The sequence below is a fragment of the Nannospalax galili genome, unplaced genomic scaffold, assembly GCF_000622305.1.
Source record: "Nannospalax galili isolate Female #2095 unplaced genomic scaffold, S.galili_v1.0 scaffold389, whole genome shotgun sequence".
In the NCBI taxonomy this organism is placed as follows: Eukaryota; Metazoa; Chordata; class Mammalia; order Rodentia; family Spalacidae; genus Nannospalax; species Nannospalax galili.
Window position 1 is genome coordinate 709,250 of NW_008360310.1, and position 18,101 is coordinate 727,350.

An 18,101-nucleotide genomic window follows, 5' to 3' on the forward strand; every position below is an offset into this window, starting at 1 on the left:
GGGCCCTTTGGGGTGAACCCCAGGGAAAGAATATTTGATGTTGCAGGAGGCTGGGCTCTGGATAGCATCCTTGGCCATCCTTGCTCCCTGCATCTCATCTAGGCAGCTCAGGTCCCTGGGGCAGTCTGGTGGCATATGAAGAATCCTGTCTTCACCTAGGGAGGCTCCTACTCAGGAAGCCTGCAGTTGGTCTATAGAGACCTGAAGTAGTAAGGCTCCTCAGAGACAGGTGTCCTCAGTCTGGGCCACTGGCATGGCAGAGCAGTTGTGAGTTGGAAGAGTTGGGAAAGGGGCCAAGGAGGTGCCAGTGCAGAGTAACTTAAGACTTGTGCTGGCTGAAAAGGAGGTCTGATGTGGCTTGGTCAGGGAGGGCCATCTCTGGATCTGAATGAAGCTATGTATGTGCCTGTCACCCTAGCTCAGTTCCCAGATCTGGCCCTCTTATCAGTAACCATGACCCATGGCTGGGACTGGGGTTGGGGCTGGGGCTGGGGCTGGGCTGTTGGAAGCCCACTCTGTATTTCTGTGTATCAGTCCCTAGGGTTTTTTTTTTTTTTTTTGAGACAGGGTCTTCTGTAGCCTAGGTTGGCCTTAAACTCATTATGTTGTCAAGGGTGACCTTGAACTTCTGATCTTCCTGCCTCTACCTCCGAACTGCTTGGGATACAGGTGTGTACTACTCTTCCTGGTTTTATGCAGGGCTGAGGATTGAATCCAGGGTTTCGTGCATGATAGGCAGCACTCTCCCAACTGAGCTACAACCTCAGGTCACCTTAGATTCTTTAATATCTGAAACAGGCACCTATTTCCCACCTGGCACTGTGCTAGCTGGGGCAGCTTGAGGGCTGGTGCCCCATTCAAACAGAGGTCTCCCTCTCTCTCCTGCTCCCTGCTTAAGGGATGTTTGAGTACATCCCTTAAGTGCTCAGGCCCCATGTCTGTTTCACTCTGATTTTGGTGCTGGAATGTAAAGGCTCTGAATGCATATCCCTGCACCTCAGATGAAATGCCAACACATTTTTTTGGGTGGGTGGTTGGTACCACTAAGTGTGACACCACTCATCAGGGTTTGTGTCCACTCATCCTATGGTGACCCTGTAGTTTTTTGTCTGCCCTAGGACATTATTAATAGTCATTCTAGGAAAACAGGTGTGAAGAAACAGGACACTTCTAGGCAAAGTGCGACTTATACTTGTCCCAGTTCCCAAGGCAGCAACTGGCATGGGATAGAACCTGCTCCAGCCTTCTCTGCAGCCTGCACATGTGCAGAGAGGGAGACCCTAGGAGGATGCACACACTCAGCCCTGTCAGCCCACACGTGGCACTGTGTACGCTCCAGGTTGCCTGGTGCACTCCCAGCTCCTTGGGGCCCAGCCGGTAGTTTTGCAAGAACTTCAGTGACTGATTCCAAGCTCTGGTTCCAGCTGTAAATTAAACAGGGTTGCACCCTCGCCTGCTATTTCACTTAAGGCCTGGTTCAGCCCTGATTGGGAAGGGAGGTCTCTAGTTTACTCCCTCTTTTAAAGGATTACCCTACTTTGGTCTGGCTTGCTGGTGTGTGTGGGGCTTCCATATAAGCTATGCAGCTAGGGCAGTGCCATGGGTCCTGGAAGCACCTCCTGACCCTAACCTGCCCCTCAGCCATTTGAAGTCACTCCAGGGCCCTGCTTAGGTACTCTGAACTCCAGTGATATCTGGAAGAGTCTCTGGTTTTGTTGGCTAATCCACTGTTTAACTGCAGGGATGATATTAACTCCCTGAGCCTCTGTTTTCTCACTTGTTGGGTGGGGATAATACCATAGCAAAAGCAATTAACCTCCTCTTATAGAGCAGGCTTAACACACAGTGGTCCACACACCAGATCTGGTCCTTGGCCTGTTTTGTGCTCTCCACTGGCAGGCACATAGCCAGTGTCACTCCTGGATGGCCTATGACCTGATAGTTGTTGAGGAGTTTGGGCTGACAGAGACTGTACAGCCCAAGAAGTGAGAGGGTTGACTCTCTGTTTATGGATGTTCCTCATGCTCCATTGTAGACCTGTGGCCACCTGCTCTGTTTATAGGTAATCTCATTTAACCAGCCCTTGGAGGCAGGCTCTGTTAGCACTCAGTCTGAAGACAGGCAAACTGAGGCAGAGGGAATACTTGTTTCAGGAAAATACCATGGCAGTGCCAGGTCGTGAGGGTTTAGGATACTCTGTTCCATCTTACCATGTTTTTGGGATGTCCCTACACAGCTGGTGATAAAGACAGAGGGAAGATAGTGAAGATTTGGAGGGTCACCCGAGTGCTGTGTTGACCAATGCCTAATTGCCAGCTCCCTAGAAAAAGCCAAGCCAGGGTCCTCAGTGTGAGTTTGGAGTGCATACTGATTTCTACAGTGTAATGTCCAGATATGTGCGATTCTTCTTTTTGTTTTTGTCTTTTGGTCTTTTGAGACAGGGTCTCACTCTATAGCTCAGGCTGCCCTAGAACTCACTGTGTAACCCCAGCTAGCTTTGAACTTCTGCTGTCCCTGTGTCTTAGCCTCCCGGATGCTAGGATTATAGGCATGTTTTAGCCATCTCTGTTTTAAGTATAATTTCTTTAGTCGTAGAAGTAGACTGTTTTGTTTCTTCTGATGGACATCCCTAACAACTGCCTTATAGAGTCCTGAGATTATAACCAACTCTGACAGCTGTGGTGCTCCAGCACCTGCTGTGCCGGGTTTCTGAGCCTATATGCATGAACAGAAAAATGGGTGGGTTCTTCCAAACAGCCCAGATACCAGGCTGTGGCTCCTGCCTCCTGTCAGGAGGAGGCAGTGATCCTTCCCTGAAAAAGGAAAGCAGTCACTCCTCCTGGGCCACACCCCTCCGTCTGACCTGGCCAAGGCAGGAAAGATTGCTGGGGTCTCCCAGCAGGGGTCACAACAGGCCTCTGAAACCTTGCTGATTCCTCCATGGCTGCTGTGGTGTGGCAGCTGAGACACTGTTCTAGCCTGCTCAGTCTGTGACTACTTTGTCCCCTTCCACCTCCCCTCATGGATGCTGATTGAGGTCTCCAGGCTGAGATTCACGCAGGGTACCCATACTAGGATGAAGCAACCTTTGTGGCAGGCAGTATGTGTCTCCAAAGGAACCTTAGGAATATTTCCTGGCCCTGTATATACATCCTGATCCCATGTGGGTGAGGAAGGGGTCCTCTTTGTAGGTGTGTCTGCCTAGCCCACCTCCTCCTGGGTGAAGGCCTTGGAGGTCAGCCCTAGGCAGGCCCAAGTAGGCTTGGTGTCATCTCAGAGGACTTCTAGGGGTGCACTGTGGCATCTCTGAGGCTCAGTTTCTCCTCTCTCCTGCCTCAGACTCCTCCAGGGAGCCATGGCCTCCTGCTGGGCAGCAGTGGGTTGGAGGCTACCCAGTCCCCCCCAGAGGGAGCCGCAGGATCCCATACACAGTTAGCCCTAGGACACAGTGTGTGGCCACAGACGGCGTGGCTGCCAGCCCCAGCCTGGGAGTCACCACATGAGCTATGGAGTGAAGAATGTGACTGTGGGAAACCCAATGCCCTGGGCCGGCAAGGCTGGGCAGGCATGGCTGGGCAGGAGTGGGCACAAAGGTCGAGGGGGCAGAGACCCCAGCAGCATTGTCCTATGCAGCCTGGTTGTGAACAGAACCCCATTGTGGAACCTCAACCCTTACCCACCTGTCACCTGAGCCTGCCTCACTGCTGTTACCCCTAGACACCCTGAACTTTCCCCAGGAAGCCTACTAAAAAGGGATGCTCCAAAGCTCCCTCTATAGCCTTTCAACACACAGAGGGCCCTGTTGGGTATAAGGGTGTCCCTTGGGTTTCTCCTGTGGCAGAGTTAGCCCCTGACCTCCTGAGATGAGGGGTCATGCTGTTAGCCACACACTGAACTATTTCTTGTCTGGGACCTTTGGTCTCTGAATTGACCATGTGGCTCAGGGCAAGGACATGCTGGGGATTCCTGCATTGGAGCCTGCAGGTAGAGGGCTGGGTGTGCATGCTTGCATGCATGCATGGGTGTGTATGTGTGAGACAAAGGCTGTCTGCATGCCTTGCCTGCTTCTTGCAGAAGAGAAACCGGGGAGGTAAGGAGGACTACTTGTGAAGAGAGGCAACAAAGGAGGTGCCAGACCTCTGTAGTATCTGAGTTGAAGGAGGACCGTAAGGTAGTACAGCAGAGAGGGCTGGGGGAATAGAAGAGCCAGTTCAAAAGTCCTATGGCAGAAAGAGGAGTGGTGGTTTGGTGAGGTGACTGAGTTAAATTGACCCACTGTGTGCCGGGTACCTGCCAAGGGCTGTGGGTGTATCATCTGGTTTAATATTTTGCTACTGATTTTCAACTGGGGACAGTCCCCCTTCCCCAGGGACATCTAACAATGTCTGGAGACATCTCAGCAGCTGTAACTAAGTGGGATGCTACTGATGTCTAGCCAGAGAACCACCCTCATGGCACAGAAGGCTCCACCACAAGGAATATTCCAATCCAGAATGTACTGGAGGTTAACCCCCCTGCATTTTCCATGGTCGCCTCAGAAAGCGTGTGCCATGACACACAATAGGAACCAAGGTCTCAGAAACTGTCCATCTTGCCATGCCAGCTGCCCTTTCCCCATCCACACTGGGAAGCCCAGGTGGGGTCCTCTCCTGTCTTCCTGGAACTGCACATAGCTTGAGCTGGGCATGGTCCTTGGTGGAGCATCGAATCCTAGAACAAGAACCTGCTTCTGAAAGGGAGTGCCCACTGTCGATCGTGTTCTGCAAGCTCTGGCAGTTCTTCCTCTGCTGTGCCCTGGTTTTGGTTCTCTAGCTAGAAGGTTCCAGGGGTCCAGTTCTTGGAATGGTACCATTTAATTACCATGTAGTGGTGGTGGTGAAGGCAGTGAGTGGCCCCCATTACCTGTACTACTAAGCCTCCATTCATAGGCGTCACCTGAGATGGGATCTCTGGGCTCCTTCTTACCTCCCAAGAATTGCTTTAGCTTCACTCTTTCCCCTGGAGAAAGGTACTGTCAAGGAGGGGATAGGGCTTTCCCTGGATTAGATTCACTGATGGTAAATGTGCCTGGGGCTGCTCAGTGCTAGACACTGTCAGTAGGTGCCCTTTTGGAGCCCACGCTGGCTATGGTCAGAGTATTGGTATATTAACTGATTTGTCAGACATTGACATTACAGGAAAGAACAAAGCTGTGTGAGGGTTGGGAGCCCCTATTTGGGTGTGTGGGAGAGCCCTGGGGGTGGAGTGTGGCATCTGAGGACACTGTGAGGATGAGTGTCAGAGTAGGTTTTCCACAGGTTGGTTGGAGAGGCCCCTCTGGGAGGTGACACTATCTCCCTGAGTGGTTATGCCTCTTTCCAGCTGAAGAGGGGTTTGCTGCACAATGGGTGTTTTGTGAACATTTGAGTCTAGATGTTCACAGAGGCAGGCTGTTGGGGACTATGAAGGGAAGATCTAAGGAGGGTGCTGTGGAGGCCCTGAGAGGTTGGTTACCTTGAAGGTAAGACCAGACATCTGAGAAAGAAGCCCAGGAAAATAGAAGGAATCATGTGTAAAGGCCCTGGGTTGAGAAAGAGCCCCCAGGGTGACCCTGTTTGAGCATGGACTGGGTGCTGGTTTTAGGAAGTGTCCCCATCCCAGTGCCTCAATTCAGAGGCTGCAGACGGCCAGTGGGGAAGGTGGCTTTCACTTTGCTACCAGACTCTAATGGGGGTGGGGAAGCTATGGGGCAGGGCAGGCCCCCTGGGAGGATCAGTGGCCAGAGGATGTAAAGACATTGGTCAGCTCCCCCCCCCTCCTCTGTATGTGTGTGATTCTGCCCATTGGGTGAACCAGAACTGGGCTGGTCCTGGGCTGTCCCTCTCCCTGTCACCCAGAAGACCCTCAGCAATTACTGCCTGCTTTCCTGATCCAGGAGAAGGCAAAAGAGATCACTCTGGGCCCAGATCCCAGGGAGTGGTTGAAGGATTTTTGTGGGCCATTTGGGGCCACTAGGTCCTCCTTGGGAGGCAGGATAGGTGGAGGAGCATAATCTGTGTGGGATGGTCTCAGAAGAATGTTAGTGGCCCCTGAACTAGGCCTGAAATACCTGGCCCAGCCCCTGTAGAAGAACCAAGGAGGGGAATAGCTCTTCTGATTACATGCCAGAGGGGACATGCAAGGCATGTGGACACATGTTCTGGTAGCTTCAGCAAGGAGTGTAGCCAATGTAGACTCCCTCGAGGGAGAGATGTATGGTGGGGCCTGTGAGCTGGGCAACCTCACTGCCTGTGCGCACCCAGCACCCTGCCTGCCTGAAGGTACCATATATGACTGGATTAAGGAGAAAGGGCTAGAGTCCTGTGCCTCCATCCCTAGCAGAGCCTGCTCCCTGCTTCCCACTCCAGCAGTGGAAAAAGCACCAAGATGCGTATGCCAGACTGTGACTCGTTTTCAAGGTCCTCACTGTTTTCCTTGGTATCCTCAAGTTTCACACCTGTATGATTTGCTGAGCCCCCAAGACCTTGGTGTCTCAAAGCCCTCAGACCTGGGAGGGGGGCGCTTTACATCCATGAGATGCTGGACTTGCTACTCACTCTGGGAACAGGGTGTCAGTGTGGCAGGCCAAGTCAAGTGCTTTTCCTGCAGGAGCCTGGGACTTGTGGAGTCCATACCTACCTGGGAGGCAGGCCCTCAGACGTGGCTTTTGTCTTTTCTGGATCTATAGTATGACACCCTTCTTGGTTGTTCAGTTCTCCCATGGGATGTATGAGAGAGAGAGAGAGAGAGAGAGAGAGAGAGAGAGAGAGAGAGACAGAGAGGAGAGACACACTGTTCAAAGGCACCTGAAAGGCACTTGCATAATTTTGATTTTTACCTAGGATGGGCAATGGCTCCTTACTGAAATGACCACTGGAATGATTTTCTTAATGTGTGGTGTGTGTGTTGTGTGTGTGTGTGTGTGTGTGTGTGTGTGTGTGTGTGTCTTTGTGGGTACACATATATGTGTATGGAGGCTGGAAGTCAACATTGGGTGTTACTCCTTTGGAACTGCCCACCTTGTTTTCTGAGTCAGTCTCTCACTAGTCTGGGGCTTGTGAAGTAGGCTAGGCTGCCTGGCCAGAGAGCCCCAGGAATGCTCTTGTCTCTGCTACCCCAGTACTGGGATTACAAGTGTGAGCTACCACACCTGGCATTTTTACATGGATTCTGGTGACCAAACTCACATCCTGATGTTTTACAAATGGGAATTATTTGAACACTACCCCAGTACAAAGCTTATGACCTGCTCCTCTTCCTCACCAGCTTGAGCCTTATAGCTAAGCTAACATTTCTTGAGTATCTACTATGTGCCAGGCAGTGTCCTAAGAACTACATGCTGGCTATCTTTACACTTGATCTTAGCCAAAAGACTGAGAAGTGATAAGCCTGCAATCTTTAGCAGTCACAACAACCTTCTGAACTGAGTAAAAATTATCTCTGACTTGCAAATAAATTGATTCAGAGAAGTTAAGCAACTTTTCCTAAGGCACAGGGGCAGTTAGTGGCGGGCCAGCATCAGATTTCAAGTGATCTGGTTTTAAAACCATATTGAAATTGTGGCCTAAGGAAGTGGAGGGTTATCACTGTATTCCTCCTGTTTGTGGGGAAGGTATCCTGAGGTCGGAGCCAGAGCTCAGCTGCAGCAGGACCTGGCTGTATCCCCTGGGACAGCAGAGGACCATGCTGCTCCTGCATGTGTGATGTGGCCCTTTACAAGGGTGGTTCTGGGGAAGACCTATCTTGTCCTTTGGATGCAACTCTGTTGTCCCAGGACTGGTTGAGAGCACTTCTGCTTTAGGGGGGTGAGAGTCAGGGGCAGCTGTGGGGAGAATGGCCTGCCTGCTCTGGGCTGGGTTTGGGGACAGCAAGCCCTGGTGTCAGGTTGGGGAGACAGGGTAAGGCACTGGGTTTGAGCAGTGGGACACTGACCCTCAGATATAAGAGCCTCTGAAGGATTCAAACCCAGAGCTGGGAGACGGGCATCCAGGGGACAGGGAGGTGGGGCCAAGCCTGAGCGTGAGTGTGGTTTGGAGAGGAGGGTGTGGAAGTGGCAATAGTGTGTCTTGTGTTTGGAGACCTGGGGTGGAGGGGCTTTCAGGTCCAGGGCCTGGGGAGATTTGTAGGAAGTGACTGCAGCCTGGTTGGGCCAAGGTCAGGGCTGTGAGCAGTACACAGACTGGCCAGTTTGGGAGGGACTAGGGGGAGGACAAACAGGCCATTCCAGAGTGAAGCCAAGGCTTTCTTAGAGGGTATGTGCATGTGTGGAACAAGGAAAGCAGCCGGGCAAGGAAATAGAGCAGATGCCATCTTGTCAGTCTGTCACCTCTGCAGTGGAGCAGATGACTGTGGAGAGAAAAGAGACTGGAGAAACCCCACTGAACTTGAGGTTGCAGGCAGCAGGAGAGTCTAGGAAGTGGACTCCACTCTCCTAGTCCTCTCCCTAGTCCCTCTGCAGGGTTTGGCTTGTGCTCTGACCCGGAGAGGAAGGTAGACCTGACAGAGTACACAGCGTCTGGCCCAGGGAGTGGTCTGCTCTTGGTGTCCCCAAAGATGACTTGTGGCTCACTGTTAGTGTGCTCCAGGTGACAGGCTGACAATCTGGTTTTGTGCACAGTGAGCTGGCAGATTGTTTTCTAATCAGGCCTGCAGGTCAGCGTTCCCTCCTGCTCCCGCTCCTGCTCCTGTCCTTGACCTCAATAAACCATAGCCTGTGTTCTCCCTTGGTTTGGTGGAACTGCTGAGGGATGGCAGATAAGTGGTGCATCCTGGGAGCAGAACTGAGACCCAGCTTGGCGTTGTCTCTAGGGTTAGACTGAACAGAAGTGGGGGCCTAGAGTCTGGCTCTAGTCATTACCTCTAGAAGGCAGATTCCTATTGGACACCACCTCCTCACCCCAGCACAAGTCCCTTAGAGGCCATTCATCTAACAGATGCCAGTCTTTTGCCTCAAATAAATCAGAACTCCATCCTATTTTTCTTGGTCTTCTCAAGAGGCAGAAGAGCTTTCCACAGTTCTTTGCAGCTTTGACATTGGTGTCTAGCGATGCTGTAGGAGGCTGAGGCTCTCTCAGATGAAGTCAGAGCTGATGGTCCCAACTTCCCCAGCTGAGCAATGGTATCTAAGAGGGTCGGTTTGGGTCAGTTTCCCTGCTATTTCCTGATGAGCTTTGTGTCCCCAGGGTGGTGTGGTGGATGACAAGACTGAAGATTCCATGTCAGTCTCCACCCTGAGCTTTGGTGTGAACAGACCCACAATCTCCTGCATCTTTGACTGTAAGTGACACATGGGGTGGGGGGGGGAGGAGAGAGAGAGAGATAGAAGACAGAGAGATAGAAGAGAGAGAGAGAACGAGAGTGAGAGCGAGCAAGTGAGCGAGCGAGCGAGAGAACTCTGGGTGGAGTTCCATGGTCAGGTGTGTGACTTGGGAGAACTGAGTGCATGTGCTTATTATGACCATTCTCACCTTTGGTTTGGCCTCCCTCTTCCTCTTCCCTTGACCCTCTCCGCTAGTCTAGCCAGGCCCAAGGGACTCAGGATGCTGCCTCTGAACTAGGATATGTCCTCCTGTCCCACAGAGGCTCATTCTGCATGATGGCTCTTGCCATTTCTATCTTCAACCAGAATCTGTAGCCCTTACTGGGGGCAGACCCTCTCCTTCCCATAACCCTAGCTCTTAGCACCCCTGTCCATTACACTGGCATCTCTGTTTCCTCCTGGGTGAAGATGGGAATCGATACCATCTGCGCTGCTACCTGTACCAGGCCCGAGACCTGCCTGCCATGGACAAGGACTCCTTCTCTGGTAAATGGGAGAAGGGGAGGTAATGGGACTATGGTTGGAGGATCTAGAGTTGGGTGCTGGGTGGCAGGCCACAGGGAATGTGGAAAAGCCAAATCCTTGAGTGACTGTCTTCTGTGAGTGCTGGATACTGTTGCCAGGGTCCTGAGGCCTCTTGGTCATCAGGGCAGCAGCCCCTTATGTGTGGCCTTCCGAGTTCTCCTCAGGGTTTGACCTGACTGGCTATCCCCTCCTTCCTAAGGGCTTGTTTGGCTATGGCTCCCAGGAGCCATTCTCTGTTGGATCTACAGCAATCTCTTCTTCCTTTCCTTTCTGATTTAGCAGTATGTGTAGTTCACTCTCCACTGACCCAACACCCCAAGCCCCATCCCTCTCATACCCAGATCCTGCTTTGTCTGGCTGGAAGTTCCCATCACACAGTCTCATGCATTCTTGCTTTAGCAGTATGCTGGCTCTGCCCCTTCTCAAAATTTTTTTTTTTATTTATTCTTATTTTATGTGTATGAGTATTTTGCCTGCAGGTATGTAAGTGCACTCTATGTGTGCAATGCCCATGGAAGCCAGAAGATGGTATCAGATTCCCTGGACCTGGAGTTATAGACGGTTGTGAGCTGCTATGTGGGTGTTGGGAACCAAATCTGGGTCCTGTACTTTTATCTGCCGAGTCATCGCTTTAGCTCCCTGACTTCCTTACCCAAGGTCACTCAGTCTTCTGCCTTGCTGGCTGCCTTCCACACTGTCCCAGATATACCTAGGCTCTGCACTCCTTTGCTTTGCAGCATAGATCCTAGCAGATGGACCTGCCATCCTTAGCCCGGCAGACAAGCTGTTCACGGCTCCTGTCACCTCACCAAGTTCATCTCCTGTTTGTTCCCTTTGCCTGTTAGCCCATCCCAGCAGCCTTGGTCTACATTTGCAAACCTCTTCCATGGGCCTGGACTTTGTACTTAGAATTCTATTTGCCTGGGATCTATTTCCTCCTCATTTTAAACTCAGTGAACTCCTAGACATCCTTCAAGACCTAGCCCACATGCCCTCTTGATTCCCCAAGCTGAGCTGGTTGCTCTGTTCTCAGTGCTTGGCCAACACCTCTCTAGCATGTCTCCCCAAGCCCTTGTCCACTGTGGGGCTCAACTCTGGTCTATTGCAACCTTTCAACTGGCTGTGAGCTTATCTAGGGAGGCCCCTTTTGTACTTACAGCATAAGACCAGACACTTACTGAGTACCATTGTGTGCTTAGGCAGCTATTAACAGGTAGGTGTCTTATACCCTTTATTTTACAGGTAAAGAAAGAAGAGACTCAGATGAGTTCCCTAAATTGTTTAAGTTGAAGGAATGGACTGGTGACAGAACTGAGAATTGGGTCTGAGGCTGCTCTTGGCTGAGTAGGGTTACGTTCTGTGAGAGTGGCCTCCTGATCACAGAATGCCTGCACAGCTTATAGCCATGTGCCTGTCCTTCCTAGCTCAGCCTTACTCTTATCGCTGTGTGGTATTTTCTCCTCCCCAGCAGCTGTGGTTCAGTTCCAGGTTCCTGTGCTCTCAGTGACTTGCCTTCCAGCCCCACTCAGCCCAGCATTCATGGCTGTAGCAACTCCCTTCTGGACTTTGGGGCTGGGCCCTGAGAGAGCCCTTCACAAAACCTGCATGCTGGCCTTGGCAGGCTGGGGGCAGTTAGACATCTACAGTGTCTATGTCCAGGGCTGAGGCATTGGAGCTGACCCTGAGAAAAGTGGAAGTGGGCCAATTCCCAGTCTGGCCTCTTTTCCATTTGGAGAAGGGCATGTGGGTGAGGGTGGAAGACCCCTGGTCTTCTGAGAGCTGGCTAGCTGAGGACCCTGCAGGGCAGGGGCTCCCTTAGGATTGCAGTCTGGGGAACTGGGCTCATCCTGAGGACTGCAGCAGCAGGGTCAGCCGGGCACTGGCCTGGGAGACATCACACTTTCCACCCAGATAAACATCCCTTGAGCTTTGAGGGTGCTGCCCAGGGCTTCCTCAGAGGCCCCGGGCTTCTGAATGAATGGCTTGATTGAGCAGCTGCTGGAAAGGAAAACAGCAGCCAACACGGGGAAACCTATAAAACTCAGAGTGTTTATTTTCACTCCCAAACCCTAAACCAAAGAGATTTCTCCCCGGGAACTGACCCTGGGGTGGCTGGCGGCTTGATGCTGTGCCTGGCCACCGGCTGGCATTTCTGAAGCTCATGTGTGAAGCCATCATGTCTGTGGCTAGGGGTGGGTCCAGCCATGACTGCAGCTGGGAGTACCTTTCAACTGCCTGCTACTGTGCAGAGCAGCCCCCTAACTCTGGGAGAGGTTCCTATCACTGGCCTGTTGAGTTCTGGTCCTTTGACTGACTCCTGTGAGCCTATGGGTTCTGTTTGGACCCTATGAGGCAAGACTTGTGACTGCAGGGAGGCCAGGGCTATATTTGCTTCTCTGTAGCCAAAGAGCTGAGAGATGCCAGGAAGTGCCCAGGAAGCCTACTGAGACAGCATTGATGTTGAGAGAAGGAGGCTCTTGTGGGATATTGATGTCCAGGTAGTCTGGGGGTTGTGCCTCGTAGGGCTTACCCTTGTGGCCACATCCCTTCTCAGCATCTGTGGTGTGTGCTCCTATTGAGTCTGTGCAGCACAGAGATCAGGCAGACAGAATACAAGATGCTGCAGACCCAGCAACTTTTCTACTACTGAGGTGGGTTTTACTCTGAACTAAAAGCTGTGGCTCCAAAGGACTTAGACATCACATGTTGTCAACTCTGTTCCTTGCTCCACCCTGCCCATCCCTTCCAGATTCTGAGTTATTCCTGCACAGTGAGGTCTGCTAAACCCAGTGCTGTAGTATGCCCCGAGATCTGGATGGCACTGGGGACTTCTTGCTTTCGGGTTTCTGATGTCTGGATGCTGCTTGGCACACCCCTTTCTAAGCCAGGTTTTTTGTCCAGGTTGACTCTGATGGGGGCTATCCACCTAACAGGCTTAGGAAAAGTTTTCCAGACTGCATTGGAGGCTTGTGAAATGCTCCACTTAGAAAGGGTTCCTGAGTGAGAGACTGGGAAGGGGCTGCCAGCTCTATGATGCACAGTGGATGAGAGCCGGATAACTGCAGGAAGGAGCTGTCTCACCCGCTTTGGTGCTGCTCAGCACCCACACTCCTCCAGGAGAACTGTGGAACATGAGTCAGGACTCAGGCCAGATGTCTCAGCACGAGTCCAGGACTGGAGTCTGCCCACTTTCCCTTCTATACCTTGCCCCCTGGGTGTTCCCTTTTTCCTGTCACCCAGGGCAGCTGCTTAATGGGGCTTAAGTGCCCTGCATTTTGCCTGGGTCTGGCTCAGTCAGAATACCTTGCTTTCCTTGATCCTTTCTTTGAACTTGGGTAAGAAACCTTTTTTTGGGAAGCTGACTGAATGTGCCTCTTGCCCCTTACTCCTGAATGTCACCTTGCCTCTTAACTTGGGTAATTACCATTTTTAACATTCAAGAGCTTAGAAGTTATCTCCAGCACCATGCTAGTCTACCACACAGTAGCCAATGCTAAATGCATATTGAATGATTGCCGTGTTTCCAGTGACGCTAGAGTGACATCTTTGGACCCAGAGCCTTTGGCTAATTTGGATGATTTTCAGGAATGTGGGGAAAAGGTTGCAAACAGTTTTATGTTTTCAGGGCATCCTGCCCAGTTGCTTTTCTGAAGGGTTGCTAAGTAGCTTCTAGTAGGAAGGAAGAACACTTATTTCATCTACTGCTTGCTAACACTGAGTTTTATAATTTTATAATCATAATTTTTTAACTTCATTTTTAAATTTTATTTTATGACAAAGTCTCATGTTGCTCAGGCTGGCCATAAGCTCACTGTGTAGCCGAAGATGGACTTGACCTCCTAATTGTCTATGTTCCACCTTCTGAGTGTTGGGATTACAGGCCTGCACCACCATGCCTGGGCTTTTCTTAATTTTATAGGAGTGATATTGCTGTAGCATAGCTTGAACTCAATTGCCTTGCCTACTGGGGATCATTACACCCTTCCTTTCTTATGGGGATGGCATAGAACACTAGACAAGGAGTCAGGCCAGACCTGGCTGCCTGGGGTCTCGTTTGGTATTCCTGACAGAGGGGGTACCAACATCAGTTCTAGCTCCTGGTCTGGTGGTCTGGGTGGGTTGATACAGGTATCCTCTGAGCAGTAGGGCTGGCCTCATACCCTGATACAAAGCTCTGGATCTAGACAAAGAATGGCCTGCATGGGGCTTGGTGGTGAGTCCCTGGCTCTCTTGTGAGAGGAAGCCTGGTGGCATCCTCAGGTGCCTGTGGCTGGAGCCTCTCAAAGGCAGCCTGTGGTTCTCAGAGAGCTCCCCCCAAGCATATCCCCTCAGTCAGGGGTGCTGCAGGGACTCAGGTGGCACAGCCTTGAGCTAGCTGGATGATGGATATGGAGGACCCAGCCCTTCCTCTCCCCCACCCTTGCCCTGCTCTTGTTATTCCTGCCAGAGGATATGTCTGTGAGTCCATCAGCCACCTTGCTATAGCTTGTTTCTTTTGGGGGGGGAGCTGCACAAAGTAGCCCAGTGTCTGAGGCTCAAGGCTTCCAGGCCTACTCTTCACAATGCTTTTGTTGTCCTTGTCCCTCCCATGGGTGGGTGGGGTGCATGGGTGTGGGTCTAGTTGAGTTTTGTTTGCAAGCTGCCCCCTCCCTGTCCCCCCAGTGCTGAGCTCATTGCTTGAGCTGCTGGAGCTGCTGGAAGGAGCCGTCCCTCTCTGGGGCCAGTGTGGGGGGTGCTGCCAACACCAATACAGTGTGCATGGCCGCTACAATGTGCAATTGTGATCTTTGTGTAAACTCGGTCAGTCGAGGGCCCGCAAGCTTATAAAAATAAAGCGTTGGGAAGCACAGGGGGGTGGGAACAAAGAGGCTTTTTCGCTGGCTCTCTAATATGGTTTTATTTATCGGAATGCGCGCTCCTTCCCTTACTGGAACTGGGAGAGGTTCTCTGCCGAGCTTGGAGCTGATGGTATCACAGCCAGACGGTTTCATTAAATGCACAGACGCCGCCAGGCCTTGCCAGGGGCAGGAGGGAAAGGGCTCAGGGCCAGCCTACCAGGACCAGTGCATCGATGGGGAAATCCCGTGCCAGGGAGGCACCCCTCCCCCCAGGGGAGTCTCTCTTTGCCAAGGGCCTCTCATTGACCTCTTCTAACCACAGAGTCAGGTTCAAAGTCGATATTCCACAGGATGCCCTCCATGACTGCCCCACTGTGCCTCTGGTCCTGAGCTGTTAGACTCAGGCTGGGTGCTATCCTGTTAGTTGACCTGTATGGTTCTGCCACAGGTGCCTGTGGTTCTGACCTTAAGCCTTTAACGGAGATGTCTTCCTCCTCACCTCTAGCTCTCTGAGTGACAGCTGTGCTGTTGGACTTTGCTGTCTCCACCCTGGGTGGAAATCCTGCCAGTCCTTCACTCTGTCACCTCCTGTGCAATGGCCTTGGCTTGCCTCTTGGTCTCCTCATGGCCAGAAATCTTGGCTTGCTTCTTACTTTTTGGGAAGTGCTCTCTCCCCACCCTAGCCCCTGGATTGTGTTTGAACAGGCCTGCACCCTATGAGGCCACTGGGGCCATCTTGGAGCCACATGGAAAGTTCTGGCAGTGCTAGGGCTGGCCTAGGGACTGGCCTAGGGCTTGGTGTGCAGGGCACTGAGGGCTGGGGCAGAGGCTGAAGGAATTGGCTGTGTTACAGCCCTGTATTTGGTCCTCCCAGACATCTGGCCCCAGATGCCAGCCTCCTGCATCCTAATTGTCCTACCCACATGTTCTCATTATCTGTCATTTGAAATAAATGAGACCTTACCCTCAAGCTGATGTTCTTTTGGGAAAGGGTAGAAAAGCCCTTTCCCCAAGTACTCTGCTCCTCCCAAATCATGCATGTGCATTCTGAAAACCCCATACTGGTGTCCATGTGTTTCCCTGAAGGCAGCCACAGTATTACCTGGAACTTGCTAGAAAACCAAGGATCCCACCCAACTCTGCTACATTACATGTGCAGGAGGTGGGAGCTGCTAGTCTGTGCAAACATTCCAGGTGATTCTGTGACACCCTCACATTTGAAGGCCACTGTTCTAGAATCTGCTGCTATCAGACCAACTTGCCTTTGGGGCTAGGCTGAGAATGAGTGCCAGGTCCCAGGCCAGTGGGCCCAGCAGCCTGCATAGGAATTTGTGGGCAGTGATGAGCTCATATTGCAATGTCTAGCAAGTTCCTGAGTTCATATCCAGCTAAAGTTCTACTTCTGCTTGGATCTTCACAGCAGCCTCATAGCTGGTCTCCACACTCCCACATGCCCATCCAGCCTGTTCTTCATGTGGCAACTGGAGCTGTTGAAGCAGAGCCTTGCTCATGTCCTACTGATAGCATTTCAGAGCTCCCAGAGCCCAACACCTGTGCCTTGGTCTCCATTCCTCAAGGAACCCAGATCTCCCATGAACACACTTCCTGCCTTTTAAGTCTATTCTTCAAGGTTCTTATCCAAATTGTACTTTGTCATTTGTTTCTGCAGATATTTTTACATTTTGCTCCAAATGTGTTCCCAACTCCCAGTATCTAGCCCCTAACATGGCATCCAGAAGGCACTTAACAAATGCCTGTTGGATAAATGAATGGACCACACAGGCACCCACTTCTTCCAGCACGCTTTGCCCCTGCTAGCCAGACAGGAAGCTGCAGGAAAAGGAAACGCTTTGGGTTTTGAGGCCCAGGGCCAAGGCCAGGCTCCATCTCTACACAGGTGGCTGTCAGCTGGCTTCAGCAGGAGCTGGGAGAGCCCCCTGCAGAGATGGCATCTAGCCTAAATGTCTCTAGAGTGGCAGCCACAGCCATGCTCTGGCTTTGTGACTATTAGGCAGGCAAGTCTCGTGTTCCCTGCTGAATCCTGTCTCCTTTCCCACCCTGCCCACACAGATCCTTATGCCATCGTCTCCTTCCTGCACCAGAGCCAGAAGACTGTGGTGGTGAAGAACACCCTGAACCCTACCTGGGACCAAACCCTTATTTTCTACGAGATAGAGATCTTTGGTGAGCCGGCCAGTGTCGCTGAGCAGCCACCCAGCATTGTTGTGGAATTGTATGACCACGACACCTACGTGAGTGTGCTCACTCCCTTGCCCCTCCTGCCCACGTCTCCAGGTCCCTGGGAGAATCATGCTGTGAGCACTGGGACCCCTGCTTAGCTGTTGCTTCCCAAGGCTGGGACTGGTGGCTTTCCCCCTGACCCTTTTACTGAAATGATTTTAAAGGAATTGAAAATGGATTGCTGGCCTGTGCCATGACCCAGACATAACTAATCAAACAGAGTTGGAGGAAGCTCCAGAAAGGGCACAGGGCTATAGGTCAGGAGACTGGTTTTTCTCTAGCTCTACCTTACCTCTTCTGCTGGTGGACTGTCTTGGCCCCATAATCATCTATCAAGCACTCGCTGTGCTGGGCTGGGTGGCACCTTGCCTGAGGTTTGCTATCTGCATGGGAGCTCAGACACCCGAAGTGTGAAGAGTCCTCTAAGTGTGACTGTGTGTCTGCAGTGCCGCCCTGCCTGTAGTACAGGCAGGCAGGGCCTTTTCACAGTGCTGTCCAACAGACATCTGCATTGATGCTCTGTTCTCTGGCTGTGCTGTTTAGGAGAGGAGACACCAGCTTTACGTGGCTACAGAGTACTTGAATGTGCTTGCACCAATGGGGAAACTAAGTTTTAAATTCTGTTTAAGTGTGTGTTTAAATAGCTGAAAGTGTGAGGGGGCCTGTGGATGTGGCTTAATTGGTAGACTGCTTGACTTGCCTAGCATGCACAAACCCCTGGATTCAGTCCCTAGTGCCGCCGCATAAACTTGGCATGGTGCTATATACTTATAATCCTAGCATTTTGGAGGTGTAGGCAGGAAGAGTTCAAGGCCATCTTTGGCTACAGATGGAGTTTGAGGCCAGCCTGAGCTATGTGAGACCTTACTTCAAAAAGAAAAATAATTAAAAAGCTGCAGGTGGCTCATGCTCCAGTACAAGACAGTGCAGCTCTGAATGCTAGGGGAGGCTGTGGTGAAGACAAAAGCCCTGAAACATGTAGAGGGGCCACAGATGGATGTTCCAGCAAGTGTGGGGGCCGTGGGATGCTGAAGAGAAAGGATAAGGCCAGGGAAGCCAGGGGATTGGGATCAGAATGCTGCTTTAAGTGTGGCAGGTCAGATGCTAAAAAAAGAAGACTAGGCAGAGAGGTGGGGCCTGGCAGGGGTGCAGAGGCCTGG

General features: G+C 51.8%; 1 protein-coding gene across 16 annotated transcripts in view; it reads left to right on the plus strand.

Moving 5' to 3' along the window:
• Dysf (dysferlin) overlaps window positions 1-18,101 on the plus strand; it is a 216,495-nt gene that overhangs the window by 117,288 nt on the left and 81,106 nt on the right. For all 16 annotated transcript variants that reach the window (XM_029559433.1, XM_008824703.2, XM_008824706.2 and 13 more), the window contains 3 exons: window positions 9,201-9,294; window positions 9,746-9,823; window positions 16,771-16,952. In XM_029559433.1, coding sequence (XP_029415293.1) covers window positions 9,201-9,294; window positions 9,746-9,823; window positions 16,771-16,952 — 354 coding nt within the window. The remainder of the gene's footprint in view (window positions 1-9,200; window positions 9,295-9,745; window positions 9,824-16,770; window positions 16,953-18,101) is intronic.